The sequence below is a fragment of the Notamacropus eugenii genome, chromosome 2 (genome assembly GCF_028372415.1).
Source record: "Notamacropus eugenii isolate mMacEug1 chromosome 2, mMacEug1.pri_v2, whole genome shotgun sequence".
Lineage (NCBI taxonomy): Eukaryota > Metazoa > Chordata > Mammalia > Diprotodontia > Macropodidae > Notamacropus > Notamacropus eugenii.
This window is the reverse complement of record NC_092873.1, coordinates 391,793,986-391,814,048: the sequence shown is the minus strand read 5'-3', so window position 1 is coordinate 391,814,048 and position 20,063 is coordinate 391,793,986. Positions and strand designations below refer to the sequence as shown.

The following is a 20,063-nucleotide window of genomic DNA, read 5'->3' as shown; positions in this document are numbered from 1 at the left end:
TTTTTTTTGCAAATGTCTGGCTTAATAAAAGAGAGCTAGATTCTCGTTTCTGCTTCTAAATTTAATCTGTTTCAAAATGGTATTTTGGTTGAAGTATATCAAGAAAATCCATCCTCACAGAGATACGTAGTTGGAAGTGTTGGAAGTGGTGAAGTATTTCAGTAGGCCAAGTCTTAGTATTATTATAAAAATAGTTTTGCCCTCACAGACCCCTAAAAGGATCTCAGGGATTCCTATGGCTTTCCAGGCCACACTTTGAGAAATGCTGCACCATACCACTTGCTCTTGCCATGCCTCTTTAGCTTATTAAAATTAGAACAATCAGTTGTAACACATCAGAAACTGAAAAGTACCTTTGCCACAGAAATGCTCACATCATAGTTCTTCCTAATCCACTTAGCTCTCCCTTTAATGTTCTCACATTAGCAAAATACTTTGGATGCCAGAACCACCAAACAATTCTATCTGATTTTGTCAAAACTTCCCAAACCCCCTATCTAGGAAACATCATGTTTCTTCTCACTAAAAGCACATTTTCTCTGTCATGATATAGTAGAATACACTGTTAGGTGTTCCCTACCAGGCTTTTTAAAATTACTTTTGCCTCAGGTCCTCTGGAAGGCCTAGGTTAGCTATATTTTAGTTCTGACTATTTACTTTGAAATGATGGCTAACCATGGCTATTTAAGACAACAAAAACATTTTAAAAATTAGAGGCCAACAACAAACTCATTTTTCACATATTGAGGATATTTATATAGGATCCCAGATCCAGAGCTGGAAAGGACTTTGGAGGTTATCTAGTCCAGCTCTTTCATTTTACAGATGAGGAAACTGAGGCCCAGTTAAGTGATTTGGATCAAGTTTCCACCTAACCTGCAGGTTAATTTCTGTCAGAGTTAATGTAGGATGCTGACTTTTGAATAAATGTAAGCATTTATTACTCGCTTCATCCCTGTGCTACTAACTCAGCAAGATATTGGCAACTGCCAGCCTCAGTTTCCCAAAAAGAGAAAGTATTGATAATATGGACAGAGAGTGAGATGACAGTGAAACTTGATTTTGATTAATTACAGCTCCATTATCTTTTCAATGTGAGTACTCCATTCCAAAGGCATGGGTTGAATTTCATCTATACATTCTTGTTCTTTGTCCACAAGCATATGGATCCATATTCTCTCCTAACCCTCTAAATATGGTTTTCCTATTTTATGGAGACCTTCTACACTAGGTCATTTAGCATTTTGCAGGTACCAGTATAACATTTGGGTTTTCCATCTCTTATCCCTTGATCTCACTGTATGACCCATCCATTCCCTTTTCCAATCACACATTTCCTGAATGATATTCTTTATTGTAATTTCTTGCATACAATATCTCACTGTCAATATGATGCAGTCTGGTTACATGCATCCTGCATCTCTCTATTGTCCTATGACTCACTTAGAAATCTGAACCCTAATAGACTATATATCATTGCCATATAGCATCTCTGGAAGAATATTGATATTAGAAAAATGGGATTGTTGAAAATGATAAACAGTTTCCCAAATGTAGTCTAGCCTGGTCTCTTCCTCCTCTTCAGCTCTAGGCTCAGTGCATTGTTGATCCGAAGTCTGTTCAATATAATATACTTATGGACTAATTCAATACGTTACCCATCCAAATGTATGTCATAGTCTGAAAAACAGGCATTCATTATCCATTTAGTTTTATCTGTTTGATTAGAACTTTGTGAGTGGTAGAAAATATTTCTGAATTGCCTTTGTAGTGTTATGGGCCTGGATGAAATGTCACCATCACCCCTGAGCTCCTGGAGGACTATATCATCCAGGCAGATTCTGTCACCCTTTTGGACTTAGCCTAGAACATCCTTGATAGCAATTAATTAGAGAAAATGGAATTCTGATCCTTCAAATGCCTCAGATGGAAGTAGTTAGTGATTATAGGAGAAAGAATGTATGGATTAGAGTCTGTTTCCAGGTAGAAATATAAGGTAAAGCAAGTGGTAACTAGGTTGCCAAGAATCAGAGAGCAGACAATAGAGGGGAGGGTTAGGCCTATAATTTCTACAATTAAAAAGAGAGAATCACAAATGTGATTAGTATCTATCAGAATATGAGGAAGAAGAGAAAAGACACCTTTTAGTTGGGCTTTTGGGATTCCACCTCCACAAAACAGCACGATAGTACAATGAAGAGACCGCATACCTGGAGCAAAAGTCAGGCAAGTGGCCTAAGAGGATATGCATGCATTCACATATCTAACATTCAGAATTTCTGAATTTTTGCCCACCAAGTACAGGGGTGTTAGGCATATGCATTTCCCTTTCCAACAGCAGTCAAAAGATTTGGAATCGATGTTCACGGAATAGTATAGTTGAGGAAGAAATCCAATTACTGAGCTAATTAGCACCTTGGAGTAGTAAGCACCAAATTTACAGTAAGAAATCACAAGGGAAAACGCAAGTTATTCACTATGGTTTAAAATTCATCTGCTTAGACAGTCTGGTTGACAGCCAGGGACCCTGGGGCACATAGGCAGTTTAGTTTAGTTATTGTTGAATGGAATTTAACACTGGGAATTCTATCTATCACTTTTAAGAAGAAACCAGTCTTTCAGTTAATAGATTTTTAGAAGTGTTCTAATTCCTGAAGAAATTTGGTAGAAGGTTTGTGGGTTGGCTCAGTTCCTTTCTAAAACTTATTTATTCTGCCCTTAAAAATTCCATTTTCCTAGCTTTTACGACAAAATTTTAAATTCTGCTTGGGTAATTTTATGCAAAAATGGGATTCCTATCTTCATTAAGAGGATTTTTTGCTACTTATCTTAGTTTCTGGAATCTTGCGACCTTTTATTGTCAAAGATTACTCACAGGCCTCTTAAAAGGGAGCAGCAGAATAAATTTGTTCAGTGGATTGCATTCTTACCAACCCAATTGCCATGGCCATTCAGTGAAACTCAAAAACAGGTTTGGTTGTCTAGCTCTCAGATGTCTGAGGGAGTGAAGAGACAATGAGATTTAATGGAAATTATGTTGTGTTTGGAGTCAGGGAAGATCTCGGTTTGAATATTTATCTATTAATTAGCTGTATGACTGCTAGCAAATCATTTAGCCTCTTTTGAGGTTCTGTTTCCTCATTTCTAAACTGGAGATAATAACAACTGTTAAATAAGGCAAAATAAATCAATATATTATCCGTATATAAAAATCTGTGCCTCACTGGACACTTAGTCTAGTATCTCTTAGTGACAGATGGGAGACATGCTTCGCCATCCACCCACTGAATTCACTAATGGACACTGCATCAGTCAGAGTTCAACATTTAGCACAGAGCCTGGAAGATAGTGAGTGTTTAATAAATGCTCAATAATTGGCAGACTGATACCACAATATTTATTGACTGCTTAATAAAATAAGTGTCAATATCAACTATAAACTATGTAATGTAACAAATGTCAGCTATTCGCTCTTCTATTCCGGTAAGCATCCATAATGAAAACCATCCAAGGCCAGAGCATCTTCACCTTACCGCATTCATATACAGAGTCCGGGACTTGAAGCCTGGAGACTTCAGTTTGAAATCCAACTCTCTCACTTGCTAACTCTGAGACCTTAGTCAAATAGTCCAGCCTCTCATAGCTTCAGTTTCCTCATATGTAAAATGGCGATCATACTTTACCTCTCAAACTTATTGTGAAAATTCACTATAAACTATAAAGAGTCATACAAGTGTATGTTGTTATTAGTGATAGTTATTCCTTTTTCAGTTGTGTCCAACTCTTTGTGAGCCCAATTGGAGTTTTCTTGGCAAAGATACTGGAGTGGTTGGCCATTTCCTTCTCCAGTTCATTTTACAGATGAGGAAACTGAGGTAGAGAGGGTGAAGTGTCTTGGCCAGGGTCACACAGCTAGTAAGTTTCTGAGGCCAGATTTGAACTCAGAAAGATGAATCTTCCTAGTTCCAGGCCCTGAACTCTATCCACTGTGCCCTTCTTATTATCTAACAGGATGTTAATATATTTATGGTAAAAATCTGTTCTTACTAATCTGCAAGGTGAAGGAAAATCCACGTAGAAAGCATTTGGAACTCAATTCAATTCATTTGCATTATTTTCTGGCATCAGTTGTAAGACAGCATCACTGTGTATGCACAGTACCTTTAGGTGAGGAGATGCTTTAGACCAGGCCTGACTCAGGCTGGTCTTATATCTCAGGTTTGAGTGGAATGAAATGACTCTCTCATGGACCATCTAGCAGTTAACAGAAGGTAGCCCATTTAGCCATAGCGTGAAAAGAATATTCAAAAAGGATATAGGACCTGTTCAGAGAGGCTTACTCTCCCACCCCCATTTCTAGAGGAAATGTCTGGTCAGCAGAATGTGTTGGGCATGTTGTCTCACATCACAGGGGAACTTCCCCAAGCCTGACTCCTTGCAGGTTGGCCTTTTGTGTTTTAGGTTATTGCAAATTCATATCAGGCTTGAATCTTAATCTCATGAATCCATCAAGATTCAAGGTCAACTTTCCCTATCTATTAGATAGGAAAGAAAAAAAAAACTTGCTTAGTGTATATGGCTGATATTTCTCCTACCATAATGGGTAAAAGTGGAATTTCATTTGCTATCAAAGTGTGGACTTTAGGTTGTGATACAAACATTTAAAATTTTCAGGGGATAATAGTCTTTGATTATTAAATTCTATCTCCCAATCCTTTTTCTCCTTCTACCTAAAAGTCCTATGCCCCACCTCACCCCTGCCAAATATCACCAAACTGGAAAATAACAAATACTTTTGATATTTATTACATTCTATGTTAAATTCATTGCAATCTAGAAGACTTGAGTTCACATATTGGCTCTGCTATGCAGTACCTGTGCAATTTTGACAAATAACCTTTTTGGTCTTAGTTTCCTGTATAGAATGAGGAGGTTGGAAGAAGGAACCTTCTAACTCTAAATCCATTATCTTATCTATGTGTGTCCCATCTCTTAAGGTAACAGCTAGTTACTGTAATTTGAAAAAGTCTCATTGTGGCTTTTTTACTGGTTTGTTCCCCTTTCAGCACAAGACGAGTGGACAACTCCAATACAAGGCTGGCTGTACAAATTGAAAAAGATCCAGGTAGGGCAAGAACCTCCTTTTCCCTCTTTGGAAATGTAGATGAGTTTTTTTCTGGGAACTAAGCAGAGGAAATTAGGTTCATGTTGTTTTTAATAATCATTGTGGGAACAAAGCACATTGGGGCAAATATGTTTAGAATAAAATAAAATTCTGCTAGAAGACTGATTAAGTCCCCTGATTTGGTATGGAAATGCATTCACTGGTTATTCTGAATTGATTAGGTAGCTCTTGAGTAGTGAATAACTTTGTTAATCAAGACATTTGAGTTTGTAAGTAGTAAATACCAAACTTGGGCAGCAGATCTTAAAACGCATTTGGTGTTTAGTCACATGGCACCTTGAGCAAATCAAAATTAAGTTGCCTTCCACAGGCAAACTTTTCTGATTCCATGACTTAGAATCTACAAAAGGATCCAGTATAAAAATATGCTGTTTTTCCTCCACAATCTGTCTCACTTTCAACTATCTATTCTTTTCCTTTCTCCAAAGAGCAACAAAATTCCCTACAACCTGTGTCCCCAGATTCTGAATGTTCTCTCATCCTTACCATCTCTCTTTCTTTAAGCATTCCATAATACCAGTGAAGTAGTTAGTGCCAGGGAAAACTTCTGTCGGTATTTGTATAGACTGTGTGACTGAGGGCTAGGATAAGATGATTTGAAAATATTTGAATAGATACTCATCTGGAAATATCTGTCTGTTGAACTTTTAAAAAGAATAATCATATACTGATTATGACATATCTAGCAATGTCTCTGAATCCATCAAACCCTGTAATATCTATCTCAGTTATAAAGGTGATCTTTTCCCTGACATACCTATGCTATCATCAGCCAACCATAAATGTTGCCCCCTTATAACTTTAATTGTGATAACATTATCAGAGTATTTTAAGCAGGTGTCTAGAGATAAAGGTCTGTTTATTCTGGTGCCTCTTGCTTCAAATATATCTTCTAGTCTCTCTACATGTTATCTATTTGTATATATTATCTATATAATATATTATATTATCTATAGAGATATATATACTTCATTATATATAGATTATATAGGTATAGATATAGATATCAGTGTATGTCATATAGATATCTATATAGATATCAGCAGTTGGGAAGAGACGCCTTTGAATCTCTTCCTCTAAGCACCAAGGACTTTCAGCAGACTTTGTACAAGCCTCTGAGTATAAGCTGTGAGTCACTATAACAAATGAATTCAGTAGTCAGGTCAAGCAGGCAATGTGTCAAGGAGCTTTAATTATATTGATACCTTATGAAATTACATGACACTGTCTCAGTTCATGGGAAATCCATTTCATTTCATTAATCATAATTAGGCTATAAATGCAATCACCTTAATTCCTTTCTTTACTGCTTCCAGCAGTCAGTGAAGACATTCATAATCTGATGATGTCACTTCATAGATCAACTGAAACACTGATTTGTGGTGATGCCAGTGCTCAAGTTAGCCTAAGGATGAGAAAGAGTAAACACCCACTGAGAAGCCTAAGCAGGCATTGTGTACATGTTGCTTGTCTAATAGGGTTGTCTCATGGAGTACAGCTCAGGCTATATTGCATTTGTGATCATCCCCTGAATACTCAAGTCAACACAAATTCTGACTGCAGAGGAAGGTAGCAGAAACAGTGCTAGATTTGCAGTTAGAGATTCTAGGTTCATTCTGACCTCTGCTATTATTACTTTTGTGATCTTACATAAGTCTCTTAAATTCTCTGTGTCTCAGTTTCCTCATCTGTAAAATGAGGGAGTTGGATTGGATAGCCTGTAAGGTCCCATTGAGCTCTAAGTCTATGATCCTAAGAATTTGTGCTCTGCTAGAGCTTATTCTCTGAGAAATTGTTGTGTATGTGATATATAACACATGACATGATATATCATACATTACAGCTATTAGGGTGGAAGGAGAGCTAACTTATGACCTATGGTGCAAGGATCACAAGTTTTTAGGAACACTGTACTTCAATAAGCTCAAAATGTTTTGTAGGCATTATCTAATTTATGGAATGCATGGAATCCTCTCCAAATTCCAAATGCTTTGTGTATAATTATTTGATAGAATGTAATGCATAAAAACATTCAACTGAATATAATTTGATTCCTATAATTCTTCTTTAAGGGAATGATGATAACAATCTGAATTCCATCTTCTATGAGCATTTGACAAGATCTCTCCAAGTATCTCTTTGTGGAGATTTGATTCTTGGTCGCTGGGGAAATTACAGCTCTGGAGACTGCTTTATTTTGGCTTCAGATTACCTCAATGCCTTTGTCCACCTAATTGAAATTGGAAATGGTCTTGTTACCTTTCAACTTCGAGGACTGGAGTTTAGAGGTAAGAATTTTTCTTAAATTTTACTTCTATCTTTTGTTTTTATATCACCTTCATTTCCAAACAGTTCCCTTCCCATTTCCCTACTTGGAAAGACATCATTTGGGAAAGAAGAGGAAGAATGACAAGAAGAAAAAGAAGGGAGGGGAAGAGAAGAAAAAAGGAGAAGGAGGAGGAGGAGGAAAAGGAAAAGGAGAGGGAGAAGAAGCAGGAGGAGGAGAAGGAGAAAGAGAAGGAGGAGGAGGAGGAGAAGAAAGAGAAGGAGAAGAGAAACAGAAGAAGGAGGAAGAGGAGAAGGAGGAGGAGGAGGAGGAGGAGGAGGAGGAGAACAACAACAACAATGAGAAAAACAAGAACAAGAAGAAAAAGGAGAAGCACAAAGGACTTCAGCAAAACTAAGACATCAAATGAGTCTGACAGTGTAGATAATGTTTCAAACAAATTTTCCCCTTTCTGCAAAGAAAGGGGGAGGGAGGCAAATTTACAGTTTCTCATCTCTTCTTTGGCTCCAAGACTGGTCATTAAAAATACATAGTATTTAGTTTTTAGTATTTAGTATTTACATATCTATCTATATATACATTAATTATTTCTATATATATTAGTGATAAGGATTTCTAAGTATCAGGATTTAAAATCACAATGATTTAATTACTTTTAAATTAATTTAAATTTTAAACAAAATATTCAGTTATAAAAATTTATTGGATTCACAGCACTGATGAGAAATAATCTTATAAGAAAGATTATCAGAGTACAAAATAAACCCTATCTCTCTTAGTAAGGGAGAGTTAAGAGGATAAGATTACAGCATGGACTTTCTATATCCCTGGGTTACACAGAATCCATCTCCAATAAATCATGGGAAACTGGTACTCCAATGTCTGAGAACTGACAGTCATATAACTAAAAAGCAATATAGCAATTTAATTGGTTGAACAGATATAACCTATTGTTAGTTATCCATTGAAGACTGTCAACCCACTTTTCCCATTAATATGAACCAAAAAAGATAAAATTTAAAATGTCATGAACCAAAATGCAGTGGTGAGATATATGTGTGTATACATGTGCACATTTATAACACTAAAGCTCCATCCATAATCTAGTTGATCTCTATGTATTTTAAAAATAAAGTAATATAGCTTTGCTATAACATAATATTTCAGAGCTCTCTACTCATGCTAGGATTTGAAAGCTCTCTGATTTCATCTGTGTTCCCTCTACCAACAAAGATTATAAGATCATCACAATTCTAGAGCTGAGAGGAACTTCCGAGGTAATGTGCCCCAGTCCTCTCATTTGGCTTATTATGAAACCAAGGCCCAAGGAGGTTAGGTGCCCAAAGTCACCCAGACAGAATATGTCAGAGGTGGGCATTTAACCCAGATCTTCCTGACTCTTTGAGACCCACTCTCCATTTACTATAAAGTGCTACTTCTCCTTCAACTTATTAACATTTTAAAATAAAAAGGCAACTGGATGAAATAATTGATAAGACTCAGGAAGACTTGAAATCAAATCCTACCTCAGACACTTATTTGCTATGTGACCTTGGGCAAGTCATTTAACCTTTCTCTGCCTTAGTTGTCTCATCTGGAAAACAGGATGATAACAGTATCTACCTCACAGAGTTGTAAGTATAAAATAAGACAACATTTGTACAGTGCTTTACAAACTTTACAATGATATATCAATTTTAATTCTAACATTATTATCATTATTATTACAAAGGCTGAGTGACATTATTCCATAGTGAATAGAGAGGGGACATTAGTCAAGAAGATCTTGGGGAAGGGGAAGAGGGAATACCTTGGACCTTTGGACATAACGCTATGGGTGGAGACTCAGGATAACATAAGGTCAATGCTAGGGAAAGAATAACAGAGCTCGACCAGGAAAAAAAAAACATCTGAAGTATAGCCTGTGGAGGTTGGGGGTAGCACAAGTAGTCTGTGATCTGGTATCTTCTAATTTTAGCTAATTATTCTCAGTCAGTAATTATGGTTTTCTCCCTATCCAAAAAATGTCAAAACCTTGTAGATACCCTGAGGCATTGACTCAGTCCTCTCCCTCCAGCCATTGAGTGAAAGCTCAATTCAAAGATAGAGTGATACATCTTTAGTATATATATTTATGTAATCCTAGAAGTTTTAGGAACTTAATTTAGATTATTATACCTAAATGGTTACATTATGTATCATATCCACTAATATTACATATTAATGTATCTTATTATATGATATTAAGCAGTTGTAGATTTTTATTAAAACTAGATTCTATAATACTGGATTAGAAGGGAATGATGATCAGTATTCAAAGGATAGTCTTGTTCTTCAGTTGTTTCGGTCATGTTCAACTCTTTGTGACCCCATGTGGGGTTTTCTTGGCAGAGATCCTGGAGTGGTTTGCCATTTCCTTCTCCAGCTCATTTTACAGATGAAAAAACTGAGGCAAACAGGGTGAAGTGACTTGCCAGGGTTACACAGCTAGGAAGTGTCTGAAGCCAGATTTGAACTCAGGAAGATGAGCCTTCCTGACTCAATCTACTGCACCATGTAGCAGCCTCCAAAGGATGGTCAGGTCTAACATTTGTGTAGTGCTTACTATGTGCCAGGCTCTGTACAAAATGCTTTACAATTATTATCTCATTTGATCTTCACACCAGTACTGAGAGGTAGGTGGCATCACCATTTTACAGATGAGGAAACTGAGAGAAACAGGTTAAGTGATTCATTCAAGGCACCATGGCTAATAAGTGACTGAGGTCACATTTGAACTCAGATCTTGATGCCTCCAGACCTAGGGCTCTACTCACTATACCACCTAGAGGTAGAAGAGATATCAGGAGACTATCAAACCTCTTCATTTTACAGTTGAGGAAACTGGGGCTCAGGGAGCTTAAATGATTTGCCTAAGGTCACATGCTTAACAAGCTTCAAAGACAGTATTTAAGGTCCTCAGACATTGGACCCAGTTCTCTTTCCACTGTATCAATGATTCTTTGGGTAACTAGACTTCACCTAGGTCCATTTTGCTTCCTTCCTTCCTTCCTTCTTTCCTTCCTTCCTTTTTTTCTCTTTCTTTCTTCCTCTCTCTCTCTCTTTCTTCCTTTCTTTCTTTTCCCTCTGTGCACATAGGATACCCTTAATATAAATTTAAATTGCTCAAACCTTTTGTTTTCTTTCATAAAGACCAGCCTTAACCCCAACCTTAACTCCCATTGATTAGTCAACAATAGGTCCCAGCCCAAGCCCTGGGCCCTGATTGGCACAGAATGAATATAAATAGCAATTGTTTCTGTTTTGGCCAGAATCGCTAAGAATTTCCTCCTCCCAGATTGATTTTTTTAACTAGGTAAAGAGACCTATTGTGGCATGGGTGTTGCCTCAGACAAATTGAAACCTGGGAAAGACCTTAGTTTGAAAAGGCCAAGGTCTCCCCTGCATCCTAGGCCATTTCTGTCACCTCTCAGATGTCATGGTCCTCTTGGAGAATGAAGGACAAACAACAGGAACAGATCCTTCTGTAAATGCTAGGAAATAACATGAAGAAGAATTGTCCTCTAAATTTCTGAGTCTGAGGTGCACCTAATGCTCATCCATTTTCACAGATGTCAAAGGAGTCCATGAAACTAGCCAGTTACATCTGTCAAGGTGGATGGGCTGACAAATCTTTTTCTCCAGAGGCTTCCTTGTCTTTCAAAAAATTTGAATGAGTCCATGTGTGTGGGAGGCAAACAAACAAGATGGAATTCTTGCATGCTTTTTCTTAGTGTCAGGTGTCCCTTCCAGGCCTTCCTCTTCGTCCACCAAATGAAGCATTTATTCCTCACTTGAAACTTCATTAGATGAAATATTGAAGGAGGCAGGGATGTAATTGCGTGAAACAGATATAATTGTACACAGTGGAGAGGCAGCTGTTCGTGCAATGCTGAGATTGCCCAGGAGGCTTTCCCAGTTATCACTGGTTTATTTCCCTCCTTTCTCCAAAACAGAACATTAATGTGGCCGGGCTGTAAGGGTTACTCAGGCAAAATAATGATGTCTGGAGGAGAAAGAAAGACAGTTAACCTGGTCTGGACTTCTCCCTACTGGGAAATATATTTTATTTTTCTTTGCTTTATTGTACCTTACAACAACTGCAGAGTGTATAGTTTTACAGTCTGACATTTACAGTAGGAGGAAAACACTAGACTAGGCTTTGAATAATTGCTGTGTTTCATAGGCTTGTGTTCCACTTTCTTCTTACTTCTCCTTTTCTCCAAAATGAACACTTTATTTGGGCCCAACAGAACCTACTTTATCAACCTTGGACTGTCAGAGTAAAGGTATTATATCAGCTACATCACTTGTCATCATTTTCCCTTTGAGGAGCATATCCAGTGCTGAAATAAAACCCTGACAAGGGGCTGGCACATTGTTAGAGCCTCTGTTGAGAGTGTCATAGCTTCACTCACTCCACAGCATGCTCCCCACTTGCTTGGGTGTATCCTCAGTTTCCTTGACCTGATAATTGACTCTTGCTTGTTTATCTTAACCTAGACTGCCCTCCAAACACTCCTTTCTGCTTGCTCCATTGGTGTAGTATTTCTATGCTTGCGCACCTGGTTCATAGACTACATAATCATGGATCTTGGGCTGAAAGGGATCTTAGAAGTCCCCCTTTATTTGACACATGTAAAAAAACTGAGACCAACAATGACTTGCCCAAAGTGAAGCACATAATAATTGTTGAGGTTTAGGGGTAGAAAACTTGAAATAGTGACACATGGGTCCTGGCAGAATGAATTGGACCCAAAGACAAGATTTGTTAAAGCATCTATGGAGGGTGATTCTAAAACTCCGCCACATTAGCCAGGTTCTTAAAGGAATCTTAGCATTGGCCAGACTCTTAAGGAATCTGAGCATTTGTATTGCTGATGCAAGCAGGCCAGATTGAAAATGAACACTTTCATAGAAACAAGATGGATCTTATGCACAAAAGACTATGAGAGGGACCGAGGAGTGGCCAGTAGGCTGGCATGAGTACCTGGAAAACGAGAATGGGATCTCAGTTAGGATCAAGGGTGGGAAGTAGCCAGAGCAATCTGGAGGTAAGGGGACAGTGAAGGACTGGGCTAGTTTAAGGGTCACAGAAAATTGGGGTTAGCTATAATGAAAGGCCAGTTGAAAGGGTTGTAACCTCAGGCAAATGCCAGAGACTTGATCAAGTAGGAAACTCAAGGAGAGCACAGGGGGATTTACTGTGGGTGACTGTCAGAGATCTGATCCTATCTCAGGTATCCTGACTCTAATCAATCAATAAGCACTCATTAAATACTTACTTTGTGCCAAGCTGGGGATATACATGCAAAAAATGAAGTAGTCTCTACTCACAGTGAGCTTATATGTCCAACTGGGGAGAAAAGACATATATATAAAAATATATCTAGCATAAATATAAAGCGAATACATATAGAAATAGATGAAGTTGTTAAATACAAGATAGTACGGTGAGGAGGGTACAAGCATTTTGGAGGACTAGTAAAGGCTTCATGCAGAAGATGGTGCCTATGGTGTCTTAAAGGAATAAGGAACTCTGTAGGGCAGAGATTAGGAGGGAGTACATTCCAGGTGTGGGAAACAGCTTTTGTAAAGATACAGAGATAAGAGATGGCATTCCACGAGGGAGGGACGAAGAAGACAATTTGATTTAATTGAAGATTGTGGGAGGGAGAGCAATATCCAATGAGACTTAAAAGATAAGTCTCGGTTAGATTGTATAGGGCTTAAAAAGTTAAACAGAGCACTTTATATTTTATCACAGATGCCATAAGAAGCCACTGGAGATGACTGAGTAAGAAAGTTACCTGGTCAGATTTTTACTTAAGGAAAATTACTTTGGTGGAAGCACGTAGGAAGGCTCGGAGGAGTGGGAGACTTGAACAGGAAGAGACCAGGAGGAGGATGAGGTGCTGATAAGGTGGTAGCTGCCTGAGCAGAGAGAAAAAAAGTGATTGGATAAGAGAGAGAGGTTTAAAAGTAAAAATAATAAGATTTGGTGACTGGTTGGATATGTGGAGTGATAGAGAGTGAGCAGTCCAGAGGAATGCCAAGGCTACAAATCAGAGAGACAGGAAAAGGAGGGGTGTCTTTAACAAAAATGGTGGCTGTTTGTCCTTTTATTCTCAAAGAGGAACAGTGACATCACAAGGGCGATGTCTTGTGTCTTGAGAGTGAATGGGATTTAAATGAGGCAGAGCTGCTCAAAGTCATCAGAGTCATCAAAGTCCAGTGGCCCTTTGACGGAAATGGGGAAGTGTAGACAAGGGAAAGTTCTAGGGGCAAAGAAAATGAGTATAGTTTTAGATATGTTGAGTATAAGATGCCACCAGGAAATACAGTCTGAAATGTCCAATGGACAACTGTTGATTTGGGGCTGAAGCTTGGGGGACAGACCAGGAAAGGTACAGTATAAAGCTGGAAGTAACATGAATAGAAATGATCATTAAAACCGTTAAACTGATGAAAGAATTTAGAGGGAGGTTGTAGGAGAAAAAAAAAGCACACCTTGGAACCTATAGGTAGAGGGTATAATGTGGATAATGAGCAAGCAAGGGTGTCTGAAGAGTGGTCTGGGAAAGCCAAACCAGGAGAGAGTGGTGTCATTAAAAAAAAAAAAAAAAGAGGAAACTATGCAGGAGGAGAAGACTATTGTTATTATTACTATTGCTTTTTATAATAATCATTTGTTGGTGTTGTCATTTTTCAGTTGTGTCTAACTCTTTGTGACCCCATTTGAGGTTTTCCTTGCAAAGATACTGGAGTGGTTTGCCATTTCCTTCTCCACTCATTTTTCAGATGAGGAAACTGAGGCAAACAAAATTAAGTGAATTGGTCAAGGTCACACAGCAAGTAAGTGTCTGAGGCCAGATTTGAACTCAGGAAGAGCTGTCTACCTGACTCCAGGCTCAGTGCTCTATCCACTGTACCACCTAGCTGCCCCACAATTTATAACAGCTGGCATTTAAATAGTGATTTGAGATTTATAAAGTCAATCCTGAGAGGTAGGTGCTATTATCTCCATTGTACAGATAAGAAAACTGAAGCCAAAAAGTTGTTTCTTGACTCACCCAGGCTAACATAACTAATAAGTGGGGCAGAATTCAAATTCACATCTTCCTGGCTCCCAAGTTCTGCCCTCTGGCCACCAGGCTGCCTAACCACCAACAGTGTCTACAGTGTCAGTTGTAGCCAACAGGTTGAGAAAGATTAGAACTGAGAAAATGCCATCAGATTTGGAAAGTAAGATGTTGTTGGTAGCTCAGAGTAAATTTTTTCAGTTAAGGGATGAGAACAGAAGACATCTCAAAGGGCAAAGAAGTGAGAGAGGAGAAAAGATAGAAGCAGCAAGTGTGGTTAAATTTTCAATGAGTTTCATTTATAAAAGGAAAGATCTAGGATGACTGGGAGAATGGAAAGGTCCAGTGAAGGGTTTTTTTAAGGATGGTGAAGACAAGCATGTTTGAAGATAGTAGGGAAAGAACCAGTAGATAAGGAGAGGTTGAATATTTGAGAGAAAGGAGGAATGACTGACTTCACAATCCAATTTTTTTTTCTATTGCATCTAACTAGTGCTCTGAGTATGGCCCTTGTGTAACTAAGAAAATTTTGTTTGTTTAATTTAAAAATTTAAAATCTCTTGTTTAATTAAGACATCTTGTGATCCCCACCACTATGGAAGATGTAGGACCCTTTGATTTTACACCTATCTACCTAATACAGGTAAACTGGATTCCAAATGCTTCTTTATATTCTGCCTGTAGTCACTCTACCCGCTCAAGGGTGGTAGGAAATTAGAGGGTGAGCTACTAAAAATATGGTTTGCCCTCATCCAAAGGAAAAACATCCTACAAGGGGTGAACTGACAGGAGTTAAAAGTGTCTGATTTCTTTTCTGTGTTAGGTGTTGCTAATAATTCAGCATGGAAGTCCGAATCTAAAGCAACCCTATTTATATTGAGGGGGTTGAAGTGAATGATTAATGTGGATACTGCTGAGATAGCACAAGCAGGAGACAAATTTCAGTTAAGGAGCCAATTTTTTCTACCTTCCTTTTTCTTTTAGCCTGGGCATAGCGAAGGTCCCAGAATAGAAACTTCATTGCTTCTTTTGTATTGCCAGAGAACTGGGCTGCAGTGAGTTACAGGACTTCAGTGGGCTTTTCACTTTGAGATTTTATGAGTAATTCTTCCAACTACCAAACGTTATGGACTTTTTAAAGAAGCCATTCAAGATTTGACAGTTTAATAATAGGCTTTAAATCTGAGCCAGGGTTACAAATAATGAACTCCACAAAGTGGGGCAGTGATGTGAGGGGCATCAGGTTCAAAGTTTCTCAAAGGAAATTGAATCTGTTGGATTTCACATCCCATTATAATGTCATTCATTTGTGTATGTGGAAGCAGAAGAACAGAGCAGTGAGAGTTGATTATCAGTTCAATCATTTCTGATCTCCTTCAGTCAGCTAGGTGGAGCAGGTGGATGGGTTAACTCTCCTGTCGGGAGAGGCTAAAGAACCAGGATGGCTAGCATTGTCAGCGGAGAGGGGTAATTCTTAATACCAAAGAGAACAACTGGGAAAAGGCGACTGAGATAAGCTACCTCAGGAGCAAGGAAGGGGCCGAAAAGACAGAAGATACTGGAAGAGATATAATTAGGAGAAACGTAAATATAGCAAGAAGGACAAAAGCAACTCAGCAAAAATTTACTGAGTTCCTGTTAACAGAGTATAATGTTATTCTGGCCAATATGGGATATGCATAGAAATAGAAAAGACTTCCCTCAAGTATGATTGACAAGAGATAAAAGAGTCTTATCAGGATTGCATAGTGGAAACTAGCAGTGTTATAAATCTGTCACAGCCAGGATTTGGGAAATATTCTGGGGTTCATCAGATCTCATAAGTGAAAAAGAAAGGTCCAAAGGCACCAGGGCTTATCACAGTAAGCATATGTCTCTTGTCAGCACAGGGCCCCCCAAAAGTTACGTCTCCCTGGACAAAGCTGTCTTTGTCCCTACTCAAATGCTGCCAAATAAAGTTGGAGAAAATCAAGAACTGTGCTGACTGGATCCACTATAAATGTATGTTATGTAATCTTACCCAGGCTCTCACTACAGGAAAGCACTCCTTTCATACTTTCTAATTGACTCTGTACTCATTACAGCAGCTTTTTACAACCTTTTTATCCTTCCTCAAAACTCCCTTAGCTCCCCTACCCTTTCTCTCTCAGCTGAGAATCTTGCTTTATATTTCACTGAAAAAATTCCAGGCCATTTGCCAAGAGTTTCCTTTTCATCATTAGCATCATCATTATCTTCATCGTTATCCCTTCATAGAATCAGTGTTCAGAAGTCAAATTAGCAGAATGGGGCAAGAAGCAGCTGAATAGGAGTTAGAGGCTTGGGAATACACAGGTGGCTGAAGTTTATAAATTGTTAGGTGGGTCCATACAACAGTACATGTAGAATATAGCTGGGGAAACAGAAAGAAAAGAACCGGCTCTCTGCTCTGGTTTGAAGCAGTTATTTTAATTTTGGAGTAGGTAAATAGTAGTATGTAAATTCTGACAGGCTAGGCAAGACAAGATCCTCTGGCAAGCCCTCAGAGTTCTTACGATTCAATCCAGACATTTTATTCTACATAGGATTAACCTGAAGGCCGTAGAGGTTCATTGATTTCCCTAAAGTCACTCAGTAAGTTAGTGGTAGACTAGAGACTACAGTCAAGGTCATCTCACTCCTAGACTGGTATTCTGAAGCAGGGTCAATAAGGAGGAGTCAGGCAGTATGTGTCTCGTTGCCAGCAGTGTGAAACTGGGTGACTGTCTTTTCACCAGACACTAGAAGATTTCTACCTTCCTGTCCTTTCCATATTTCCTTTCTTTGTTTTTCCTTCTCCTTAAAGAGATCTATTCCATCCTCCTCTTAGCTGGAATTTCCTTAAAATGTGCATATAGTGACAAGTGGATTCACTAAATTTTTATGGCCCGGTCTCTTTTAAATGGAACTCTATCCTTTTTCCAAGCACAAATCCAAGCTACATCACAAAACTGAAGATGGCTATCGCAGGAGCAAACTATGAAAAACACATGGAAACAGTTAAACAAGGCTGTGAAATGAATCTATAAAATGATTTCCCCACACCAGGTCTCTAGTCAAAGTTTCCATAGATTTATATTTGCTAGAAATCTCTTAAGTATAATGAAGATGTAGTGAATATAGAATGTGGACTAGAGCTAGAAAGTATGGATTGGGCTAGTAAAGAATCTTATTGATTTGTGTTTATGTCGTATATTCATTTGGTACTTGTTTAGTTGTTCATGTGATGGTATCTTTGTATGTGTTGTTAGCTTTTAGATTGAAAAATCTTAGTCACAGTTTAAATATTTTTTTACAAGTTGCCATAGTATAAATTACTTTGAGGAAAGAAGTGATCAATAAAAATTATGGTAATAACTTACTAAATACACTCCATTCACTCCTTGATTCTTCCAGTGAGGCATATGGTAAAAGGATTCTGTATTTGTAGTCACTGGACCTGAATTCCAAAATCCCAGACCAGTCACATACAGTCCATTTAATCTCTCTGGGCCTCAATTTTCGCATCTCTAAAATGGGGGGGTTGGTATAGATGACCTCTAAAGTTCCTTCCAATTTTAATTCTGTAATCTCATGATAGTCTAAAGTATTATAGACTAGAACTGAGAATATCTCATATCTCATTCAAGAACAGAATGACCAGTAAATGAATAACGGGCTGAAACTGAAGCAAGGTTTAGAATATTCATAAAAACATAATGAGTGTTTGAGGTGGGGAGAGGGGAGGGACCTGTGGCCTCTAGGCCACAAGTGGCCCTCTAGGTCCTCCAGTATGGCCCTTTGGCCGAATCCAAACTTCACAGAACAAATTCCCTTAATAAAAGGATTTGTTCTAAAACTTGGACCCAGTCAAAAGGCTGTACCCAATGACCTAGAAGGTCACACGTGGTCTCATGGCTACAGGTTCCCCACCCCAGAGAGGTTCTTAGATCATAGAAGTAGTCTGTTTTCCAACAACACTTCTAGTCCTTTGAGACTCATAAAGGAATAGGACCCCTACATAGGGACAATTCTGGGGGCAGTAAGTTGAAAAAGAAAGGATTTTTCAACATTCTGCTTGGTGTATGAGTGTAAACTGATTGCATTGTTCACAACACCTTCTATCAAACAGAGGACCTGATTTGTTTTGGAAAACAGAAATGCTCAGGAATTACATAGTTTGGATTTTTAATTTTGTTTCTTTTCTAAGATTTTTTTTCCTTCCACAAAATGGCAGGAGAATTTTCCCAGTCTTTTCTCCTTATTCTGCCCCATACATACATACATACATACATACATACATACATACATACATGTGTATATGCATGTGTGTGTGTGTATATATACACACATATACACATTCATACAAATATGTGTGTGTGTGTGTGTGTGCATGCTTAGCAAATCTGTTAACTCTAGTGATAGAATCTTCTAGTCAAACTGTCCTCTCAAGGCAAATTGTCTTATTGTTGGACAGCTCTAATTGCTAGATTCATCCAAGATTTAATTCCTGTCTTTGTATCATAGTAACCTTAGGAAGAAAGAAGTTTCCTTTGTCATCCATCCTAGACCAAAATGATAGAATTAAAATGAGGAATTTAATGAGTCTGGTAGCAATATACAAATATTATCATTTAACCTTTAAGAACTGGAATTCATCATAAGTAGACCTCTGGGGAGGATTAAAAAATGATCATTTGCTCATCAATGAAGCACCATTCCTCGATAAAACTATCCTGATTCTGAATAAGCAAGGTTTTCTGCTTATATAGGTTGAGGATTAACTGTAATCTTCAGTAGGATGGAGTATCAGATCAATAGGTCCTGTACTATAGGTTGGGTTGGGACAGCTGTCTTTTCTGTTAAAATAACATTAACTATTATTTTAATACTTCAAGAATCTCTGGTTTTATCAATAAAAGTAGAGAATACTCTTCATAAGTGACAATCCATCAATGTCTTGGTAAAGATTTCTATGAAATGTGGTGACCGAAAAAGAAACCACCTAATGAGTGAATATACTTCTGGAGCTGCTTCTCTCCCAACTGAGTTGGTCATTAGGCTAACAGGTCTATCTTTGAAGTCTTTGAGATTGATAGGATTTTACAAAACTTAATTCTCTTGCCATAGTCTTTAAGAAAAGTTTGGACAGATAGTCTCTGAAGTCCCTTACAGTCATAGATATAATATAGATATATATGGAGATATATATATACATATATATATCTCCATATATGTCTATAATATGTATATATAGATCTATATATGCAATATTTTTAAGTTCATAAAACATTTTTCCCACAATGAGCCTAATGTGGTATGTAGTGTGTGAATGCTATAATTCTATTTTACAGATACAGAAACTGAAGCTTAAGAAGTTCAAGTCACTTGTCTAGAATCATATAGCTTGTTAAAAACACAACCAGGATTCAAAACTAGGTCTTTTGACCTCCCAAGTCAATGAACTTTCCAC

General features: G+C 38.0%; 1 protein-coding gene across 1 annotated transcript in view; it reads left to right on the top strand.

Annotated features, from left to right (window-relative positions):
• PCNX2 (pecanex 2) overlaps window positions 1–20,063 on the top strand; it is a 395,633-nt gene that overhangs the window by 311,011 nt on the left and 64,559 nt on the right. The window contains exons 24-25 of the mRNA XM_072647501.1: window positions 5,067–5,125; window positions 7,258–7,473. Coding sequence (XP_072503602.1) covers window positions 5,067–5,125; window positions 7,258–7,473 — 275 coding nt within the window. The remainder of the gene's footprint in view (window positions 1–5,066; window positions 5,126–7,257; window positions 7,474–20,063) is intronic.